At 38.5% G+C, this 10209-nt stretch overlaps 1 protein-coding gene across 1 annotated transcript; it reads left to right on the top strand.

The window, feature by feature from the left end:
- The first annotated feature begins 5813 nt into the window (after nt 1-5813).
- Nucleotides 5814-9863, top strand: LOC133731099 (G-type lectin S-receptor-like serine/threonine-protein kinase At1g67520). The gene is made up of 8 exons (XM_062158555.1): nt 5814-6039; nt 6717-7885; nt 8100-8258; nt 8374-8576; nt 8651-8861; nt 8990-9227; nt 9322-9463; nt 9561-9863. The coding sequence occupies exons 1-8, from the start codon at nt 6008-6010 to the stop codon at nt 9861-9863; spliced, it is 2457 nt and encodes an 818-aa protein (XP_062014539.1). The 5' UTR covers nt 5814-6007.
- Nucleotides 9864-10209: the final 346 nt, after the last annotated feature.

Genomic DNA, 10209 nt, shown 5'->3' with positions numbered 1-10209 from the left:
GATAGTAATGGATGAACTACCTTTCAGTTTCATCGAAAGGCCGGGGTTTAGATACTTTTGTCGTGTGGTTGTGCCTAGGTGGGATGTGCCTTCTAGGAGGGTTATTGTGAAACAGTTTATGTCCATGTATAAAGCAGCTAGATTAGAGCTGAAGAAAGAGTTAAGAAATCATTGCCTTTGCTTAACCACCGATACATGGACATCGGTGCAAAATATCAACTACATGGTGGTCACTGCCCATTTTATTGATGCTGGTTGGACATTGCACAAAAGAATACTGAATTTTAAGGTGATTCCTAATCATCAGGGCAATAGCATAGGGAAGTTGTTGGAGGCATGTTTGCTTGATTGGGAAGTTGAGAGAGTGTTGACAATTTCTGTTGACAACGCAAGTGCAAATAAGGTTGCAATTGAGTACATTAGGAAGAAGATGTTAGGCTGGGAGAAACAACCTGTTCTTGGAGGCAAGTACCTGCATGTTAGGTTCCTTACACATATTCTGAACCTCATTGTCAGATCAGGCCTAAAAATGATGGAAAAATCAGTTGCTTCAATTAGAAATGCGATACGCTATGTTCGGAGTAGTGGAAAAAGGCTCAATGTTTTTAAAATGTGTTCAGAGAAGGAGAAGGTTGAGTCGAAGAAAGTTTGCATCCTTGATGTGCCAACAAGGTGGAACTCTACCTTTCTAATGCTAGACACTGCATTAGAGCTGCGAAAAGCCTTCGATAGAATGGCAGATGAGGAGGACAGCAAGTACGCGCAATACTTTGATGAGGATGAAGACATTGATGATGAAGATAATGAGCTGCAAGTTGGAGGGTCTGATTCAAGGAAGAAACAGAAGAGAAAAAGGGTGGGGCCACCGGTTAAAGAGGATTGGGAAAAGGCAGCAGTTTTTGTGAGGTTTTTAAAGGTCTTCTATGATGTGACAATGAGGATTAGTGCCTCAAATCACCCAACATCATGGAAAGCTTTTCATGATATAGTGGCCATCAAATCGGAGATCGATGAATTGTTCACTAAACAGTATATGTGCACTGGTTCAGAGACTGAAATGATCTTGTTCGATATGGCTGCGAAGATGAGAGGGAAGTTTTATAAGTATTTTGGAAGCTTGGAAGACTGCAATAAGTTTTTATTCATTTCCTTGGTGTTAAACCCAAGGTTCAAGATCAGAAACTTTGAAAGTATCTGCAATAAGTGGCTGAAAATGGAGTGGGATGACATTAAGAAGAAGTCTGCCGAGGTTAAAGAGCTTCTAGTGGCCCTTTGTGATCTGTACAGCTCCATAATGATGGCTTCAAGAGCTGGAAATGGAAAATCTAGAAGTGGAGAGAGCTCAGTTAGCCAAGGCAACAAATCTAGCTCCAAAAGGACAGTTGAGGCTACTGGAAAAATAGCTGACATGGAACAAGATTGAGAGAAAGAATTGGAAGACTCCGACAAAGCTGTTGTTGGACATGAAGTGGATAGATACCTATTGGACCCGATTGAGAAGCCTGCAAATCCTCAAAAGTAGGATATATTGGAGTGGTGGAAGATGAATGGTGCCAAGTATCCTAACCTTGTTGCCCTTGCCAACGATGTTTTGGCAATACAAGTGAGCACTGTGGCAAGTGAGTCTTGCTTTAGCACATGTAGAAGGGTCATCGATCCCTTTAGGAGTTCTCTAACTCCCAAAACAGTTGAAGCATTGATATGCTACCAAAACTGGATCAGATCCGAGAGCATCAACAACATTCAATATGTTCCTACTATCGAGGACATTAAATTTTATGAAAGTGTTGAGGATGGTATGATTTTTATTCTTAGAATGGCTGCCTTGTTAATTTATTTCAAGTTTATAATACAATGAATGAAAATCTGGACAGTTTTTGTTTGAACTTTGCACTTTTGTTGCTTTGCTGCAGAACATGCAAGGGAGGAAGGTGCTAGTACAATTGATCAGCGTGAAAAGCCATCTACATCTAAATCATCGAAAGCATCAAAGAATTCAACCCCCCCAAGTTTTTCTTTATAATTGTGCATTTCTGCATTTATTTGGTTAAGTTCTGCATTTTGATGTGATCTGTTCTGCAATATGCATTTTGATGGTTTCTGTTCTGCAATCTGCATTACACTGCATTTCGAAGCATTTATGCATTTTATTGGTTTATGTTATGCATTTCTGCATTTTATTGGTTAATGACTTAATGTTCTGCATTTGGCGCCCTTAATGCTTTTGGAGTTTTGGATATTGCCTTAATGTTCTACATTTTTGCATTTGGCCTGAATGCTTTTGGAGTTTTGGATTCTGCCTTAATGTGCATAATGTTGCAGAATGCAGACTTGTAGCATGAACTTGTGAGTTGTGACATTTACTTTCCTTTCTGCTTTATTTAGACATGTCTATTGAGATTAGATAATTCATCCATTTTGATTGGATGCTTTAAATTAAATGGCTGAATATTTTGGATGACTTGAATTTTGTTTATGTTGGATTCATTTGAGCTGTGACGTTGCTGAGTCTCTTTACAGGTTTCAATCTACCGTCTGTTTACCCAATTGCCTTTCTTCTATTGTTGCATTTGTTTCATTATTGTCGTTATTGTTATGCTTCTGTTTGTACTATGTAGCATTGCATTTGCTTTTGAAAAAGTAAGCTGCTATTGCTGGTTGCCTCTTTAGCCTTGGATTGTTAAGGCTGTAGCTCTTTATTACACTAAACTTAGCTCTTTGTCAGTTGATCAAACTAAGCTTTCAAGTCTCGTAGTTGAGCTTTATATTTGTTACTGTAATACAAGCTAAGGGAAGGGTAATAAAGGGAAGGAGCTTTATATTTGTTTGAAATGTGAATGCAGAGTTGCAGACTTGCAGATTTGTGCACATGTCGAGTTGTGGTGGAGTTCTGGATTTGTGGAGTTGTGGAGCAAGGCAGCTTGACTATTTGTGCAAAAGTGCAAATTGTGTTCATGTTTCTGTTGCAGTTGTACAATTCATAATTTGAATTTCAGTTGATTGAACATTTAGTTGAAATGATTGAATAATTTGGATTGTTTTCTGTTGGACAATGTATTTGTGAGTTTGTGTTGTAAAGTGTAAAGTGTAAACTTGCATTATTGCATGATTAATTGATTACAGTTATGTAACATTGATAATTTGATATGCATTCCAGTCTTCCAGGTACCAAAATGAGTGGCAAAACAGCCAAAATTGCCAGAAGTGCAGAATTGTCTTTGAAAAATTGGGAAAAGTGAACTGGCTATTTTGGGCCCGAAAGCCCGAAAGACCGAACATGCCCACCTGGGTTCGGTTTTTGTTGGTTTTCATTTTGAAAAAAGCCCGAACTGGCCGGAACTGACAATTTCGGGCTTGGTCTCGGTCTTACTAAATTTCGGGCCGGCCCGACTCGAGCCCAGATCATCAGGGTGAATTGATCTGGTCTCAGGGTGAAAGTCAAATCAGCCTATGGAGGTGAAAGTGAAACCCAATACTGGCCAAGCCCTTAGCATTTTTTTCCATCCTATTCCTGTCATTGTAATTTTGCCCAGTTAGTCTCGAGCACGATTCAGGAATGATTATGACATGTACCATACATATATGGTGAGAGCAATGCTTCGTAATCATGACCAGATAATTCATCATCTAAAGAAGATTTCATTTTTGAGACAAGGAGCGAACATGCATGTACACCTAATTGGCTGATCCAATTGCACCTTTTGATAAAATAGCATTGCATTGTTATGCAAATCTTCAGCCGAATTAAAAATTTTCATTCATAATCTTGATATATCATTATGGATATGAACGTTTGAGGTTGGACATATTTGGTTCATGTAATAATTTAATCTAGTTTGGTATATAACAATGGGTCATTGACCCAAAGCACGAAAATTGACAAAAATTATCTCACTTACCCCAACAACAGATTTTTGTTCCCACCTACACAATTTAAAATCAAATGACCATTTTGACCTCAGCATAATTAAAAAACTACACTATGTCATCGATCTCTCTCTCTCTCTCTCTCCGGTGTGGCATCCACACCTGAAGACGATGACACCGCCCTCCCTCAACCTCGCCTCCTACTTCTCTCTGGCCACATTCGAAGTCATCAACGCCGATAAAAAGCAGGTCTGCAAGGGCCTTGACATCACCACCAACAAGCTCTCCACTCCCGAACGATGACGTTCCAACCACGACAACGGCGCTGGTCGAGTTAAAGCATCTCAACGACCCTCTCAAGTCGCCGACGACAGATTCTCTGATCAATTTCATCTGCCTCCGCCCAGATCGGCTTTACACCATCGGTCGGATGCGATTTCGTCTTCGCCGACCGCCGCGTTGAGGAGTTGCCCAGCGCCACCATCGCCTCCGTCTCTCACCCCGACGCTGGCGATATCAGCCCCATGCTTCTCTCCTACACAATCGAGCTCCAATACAAGCAGGCACAATCGCCTATCTCTCTCTTACACCAGCACCGGCGAGAAATCACAATTAGCTTTTGACGTGGGTGCCCAGAGCATTTTCTGGGTGCCCAAATCAGTTTTTTTTCTGAGCAGAAGGAAAGAAAAAAAAAGTTTTGAATATCTATTGGGGGCAATAGACGTTTTTAATTTGATATAATCTCTTCATTTTTTTCTTTAATCAATGTTTTATTTGTCTAATTTTAGGAAGATTAGTTCTCATTTCGGCTACAGAAATTTCTATTGGGGGGCAATAGAGGTTTATTGCCCCTTTATAGGGGGGCAATAGACGTCTATTGAGGGTAATAAACATTTCCGGCGACCTATGAAATCTCCAATGACCTCTTTAGGGACTTCCGGCGAAGTTTTCAGAAAAGTCTGGTGGGCGGTGACCAGTGACAGGAATCTGACAACCGGTGACTGGATTCTGGTGAAAGTTGACCGGATTCTGGCGACTGGTGACAGGAATCCGACGAAAGTTGACCGGATTCTGGCGCAAGTTGACCGGAATACGGCGGCCGGTGACTGGACTCCGGCGAACTCCCCTATGGCTTCTCTCTCTAAGTAACAAAGGGGTAGGAGTAAAATAGTCTAAAAAAAAAAAACTTAATGGGGTATTAGGGAAGACTTTCTTAGAGTGTTTTGGGTAAGGGGGAATTAAAAAATCTTAATGGGGTAAGTGGGAAAAGAATCCCTAGAAATGGGGTAAATGGACAAAAACCCTATAACAACAATTATCTATTTGGTTGAAAATTTGTATAAATTATCTATTCGGATATTTAAAAATTGAACCATCAAAATACTGATATGTAATTGAAAACTAGAGCTTACAAGCAATCCCCGAAAATATACCCAAAAAAAAAAAATTACTAGTTAAGGTGAACCTTTCTATTATCTTTTTGTTATGTCACCGCTATGTCAAAGTAAATAGAGGAGTCAGTAGTGCACTCTTTTCTGTTGATGTCTAGTCGAATACATTTATTTGGTAGAGATTCTTGATAAGCCACACCAGTCCTTTATTCAAAAAAGGTGAGCCCTTTAATGTCCTCCTCTTGTATTCGACAACTTCATTAATCAAGACTTGAGGGCAGCCGTACCAGCCCTTTATTCAAATAAAATAAAAAATAAAAAAAGGTGAGCCCTTCCAAGTTCATTGCATGGGTGTTCAAAGATATTTTCTTCTTTTGGGTTTTCACTTTCAATCTGAATATCTGAGTTGTTTTGTCTTTCTTTTAGGTACATGTTGCCCCTCTTCTTGTACCATTTTCACTTTACTGATGAAATTTGGGTTTTGACGTCTTGTGGTGTGCTGCTGGGTGCCATCAGGCAAAACAGTATCATATCCTTGTCATCTCACCTAACATATTAAAAACGTGTTTGGCGCGGGAAGCCTTTAGACTACTTTTGCCTAATCCAGCAATCTTCAAAGTGCGACGAAGGGTTTGGGTGAACGCTGAAAACATGAAATCTTTAACTTTCAGTCTTTCAAATTCACTCCAACCCTTCTTTTCTCTCTGATCTTTTTTCCTCCACCCTCAAAATCCTACCACAGCTAGCTAATGAGTTCGCTGCGGTTTCAGTTACCTAATAGGTATGTTATCCTTGTAATTTGAATGTTTCTACTTTGCATCTTCCATTTGTGGATAGTCTCTCTGTAAGTCTATATTTGCAATTTTGTCTGTATTTTAATGCCTATTTGTTTATAAGCAATAAATTTAATGTATAATATGTGTCAGTGTTATTTGTTAGTTGTTTTGGTCAGTCTAAAATATAAGACATGGTGGAATGGTAGGATATTGCTGTTTCTCAAACATTGTCTTTCTGAATTGTGGGCGTATTCCCAGTAGTGTCAACTGTGTAATTTATTTGATTTCAGCTAGGATTAGTGGATAACTCCATTGTTAATCAAACAGTGAACTATTTATGGGATAAATAATTAGAATGACCAAAACTTTCAAAGGAAAATTAAGGTTGAGGTACTTGATAAGTGAAATTGAAATCCAAAAGTTTCAAAAGGTGGCCTCTGCGGATTTTTCCAGGGGTTTGGTGGCTTTTGTACCCTATTTGACCTTTTGTTTGTTTGATCAAGATATTGTGCATCATTTTTTAATTCCCAATAGTTATAACTAGCTTATCAAGCCACAACCTGCAAAACAATTTATATAACTTTATTGTTCAAGTTTCTTCCCCTGTATAAGTTTTCATCACTTTGATACAAGTAATTAGTACTTTATGGTTGGTGGCCATTAATTGTAATATTATTTGCAGTCTCAACTTGTTCTTCATCATTTTTGCAATCTTATGGACTTATCATGAGGCAGCAAGGGACACACTGAAACTAGGGGACACTCTCAATTCATCAAGTTCCTTGGTTTCTGCAAAGGGAAAGTTCACTATGCGTTTCTATGTAAATGATGAAAACTCCAACTCCAGCTACCTAGCTACATGGCAGAGGGGAAGTAGTAATCACGCATGGATTGCCAACCGATACACACCAGTATTATACCCTTCTGGAGTTCTAACATTGGACATGAATAAAACATTAAAAATTATGCACAAAGGTGGTGATCCTGTGGTGCTTTTCCGGGCTTCTGAAACTAACAGTATTCACAGTACTAGTGGTGTTGTGGCTACTCTGTTGGATTCTGGAAATTTTATTGTGCAAGAACTGAACTCTGATGGAACAATGAGGCAGGTACTGTGGCAAAGTTTTGATTATCCTACAGACACCCTTTTGCCAGGCATGAGAGTAGGAGTTAATCATAGAACTGGCCACATTTGGTTGGTTTCTTCATGGTCAAGTGAGGACCAACCCGCACCAGGGCCTTTCACCCTTGATTGGGACCCTAGTGGACGTGAACTGAAAATAAAGCGACGTGCGGTGGTTTATTGGACCAGTGGAATCTTTAGAGATGGGCAATTCGAATTTATGAAACCTAATGATGAATTGGGTACTCTCAGGTATAAGTTTAGCATTGTTTCGAATGAGAATGAAGACTGCTTCACTTACACTAGTGCTAGTGTCAATCAAAGTGACGGACCACAATGGGTGCTAAACATCTTTGGGCGACTCCTTGATTTAAATGGAAATGTTATTGCACCAGCAGATCAGTGTTATGGCTTTAACACCAATGGAGGGTGCCAGAGACGGGACTATCCCAGTTGCAGGCATATTGGTGACACATTTGTTGAAACGAATGGTTTCTTCAGATCACTCACATCAAATATGACAACGAAGCATGATTCAAATACAAGTCTCACTCTTAATGATTGTAAGGCAGCTTGTTGGGAGGATTGTGACTGTCTTGGATTCATCACTCTCTTAAAAAATCAGACTGGATGTAAATTTTGGGTCGGAAACTGGACCTTTAGTTCACGTGACCTCTTTGGTTATGCTAATCCAAGAATTTTTGTCCTATCTGGATTATCTCGCAATGGTAAGTCTTATAATCTACAACTTTTTTGGTAAGAATATTTCAACCAGTTTTCTATTCACACAAACTTCTCATGTGTCAACAAGAAACAATACACTTACTGTGTTTTAAGTGGCATTGGCCAATGGTTGTTATGTAGGATACGAGTTTAGAGTATGCAAGTAAATCACATGTTTCTCCCCCAGATTTGTTAGTAACTTGTTATCACTAAATGCAGATACAAACAGGGCAGATACAAACAGTGCAGATACAACCAACGAAGAATCAGATACTAACAGTTGGATATGGATTGGTACTTCCATTGCTGCTGCTCTGTTATTAATGGTGCTTTGCATCTTGTGTTATCTCCTAAGAAGAAGAAAATCCCTCCTTTCAGGTAAATTCCTTAAGTAACCTGTTCCCTTGAATATGGTATTAGGCAGAATGTCACATTTTCGACATTGTAGTCACAATTATACATTTAATTTTAGCATCGACATCAATTTAAATAGGGAAATGCCAGCTAAAGATTGAGAATGAATTGCTAGATTTGGTGCAATCTGATAAATCGCTTGATGCTGAGGGGCTTCCTAGTGATGGAAAGATGGGACATAATGATTTAAGTGCATATACTTATGCATCTGTCTTGGCTGCTACAAGCAACTTTTCTGATGAAAACAAACTTGGAGAGGGGGGATTTGGACCTGTTTATAGGGTAAGGGCTTGTATAATAAAATGTTTTAATTATTAATAGTTGCTATAGTGAGATATTGTGAAATAATTCTTCAGGGGAAGTCGGGGACAGGAAGAGACATAGCTGTGAAGAGACTTTCTAGATGTTCAGGGCAAGGAACATTAGAGTTTAAGAATGAATTGATACTAATATCTGAACTCCAACATACGAACCTTGTTCAACTTCTGGGATTTTGCATTCATGGGGAAGAGAGGATGTTGATATATGAGTATATGCCAAACAAAAGCTTGGACTACTTCATATTCGGTTTGCATCACCATCACTTTAATCTTAATGTCACATTTCATTTGGTGTAGAAAAGTTTGTATATATCTTTTTATTAATTGTCAAAAGATATAAATTATTGATCTTATTTAACTTCATATATTGGACAGATACAACCAGACGGATGCTATTAGATTGGAATAAGCGTTTCAGTATAATAGAAGGAATAGCTCAAGGATTGCTTTATTTGCACAAATACTCCAGGGTGAGGGTAATTCATAGAGATTTAAAAGCTAGTAACATTCTACTTAATGAAAACATGATTCCCAGAATATCTGACTTTGGTTTGGCAAGGATTTTCATGCATGATGAACCAGAAGCAAATACTCATAGGGTTGTCGGTACATAGTAAGTGAACACGTCCATACTACTTTTGGATTTGATGAAGATGTATTTATATAATATTATGTTCTAAAATATATTATTTTTCCATGTGGAACAGTGGTTACATGTCTCCTGAGTATGCCATGGAGGGAATTTTCTCCACAAAATCTGATGTCTACAGTTTTGGTGTGCTAATGCTTGAAATCATAAGTGGAAGGAAAAGCAGTAGTTTCAACGACAATGATCATGTGTTGAATATAGTAGGTCAGTAGGATGTGTATGTGAAACAAATTTCTGCAGTTTCGATTACATTCGATCATTGTGATATCCTAAATGGTTCATATTCTCTTGTTTCAGGCATGGGAGTTGTGGAAACAAGGTCTTGGGTTACAATTAATGGATCCAACACTGTGCAGCTCATATATTGAAGATCAATTGTTGAGATGCTTCCATGTTGGTCTGCTTTGTGTGGAAGAAAAGGCAGTTGATCGACCCACCATGTCTGATGTCATATCTATGCTAACAAATGAAGGCATGTCACTACCTGCACCTACAAAACCAGCATTTTGTACGGGAAAAAAAGTCTTTGGGGCTGGTATAGATGGAAAGGGATCAGAATCAGTAAATGATATATCGGATTATGAAGTTGAGGGACGTTAAGGATACTAATATATGCGTTGTGTATCAATTTGATTGTTGCTCCCGGTTTGAGCTTTCACCCTATGTTCTCTACGTACCCATCTTCTGTACTTGCAAAGCATAATTTCTACGTTGTTAGGGGAATTTGATTCTACACCCAAATTCACACATCATTTTTAGAATAAACTCATCCATAAGAGTGTTTTAATGTACACCCAAACCAATTAATTAGGTTTATTCAAAATAAAAAAAAACCTATTAAATAAGATAAATATTAAAACCCAATGTTGTTAAGAATTACTAAAGCTGCCACTATCAAATTCCTCATTCACCTATTAAATAGGATTAATATTAAAATCCAGTCTTG

This window comes from Rosa rugosa, chromosome 2, assembly GCF_958449725.1.
Source record: "Rosa rugosa chromosome 2, drRosRugo1.1, whole genome shotgun sequence".
Lineage (NCBI taxonomy): Eukaryota > Viridiplantae > Streptophyta > Magnoliopsida > Rosales > Rosaceae > Rosa > Rosa rugosa.
This window is presented reverse-complemented; position numbering and strand designations above follow the sequence as displayed.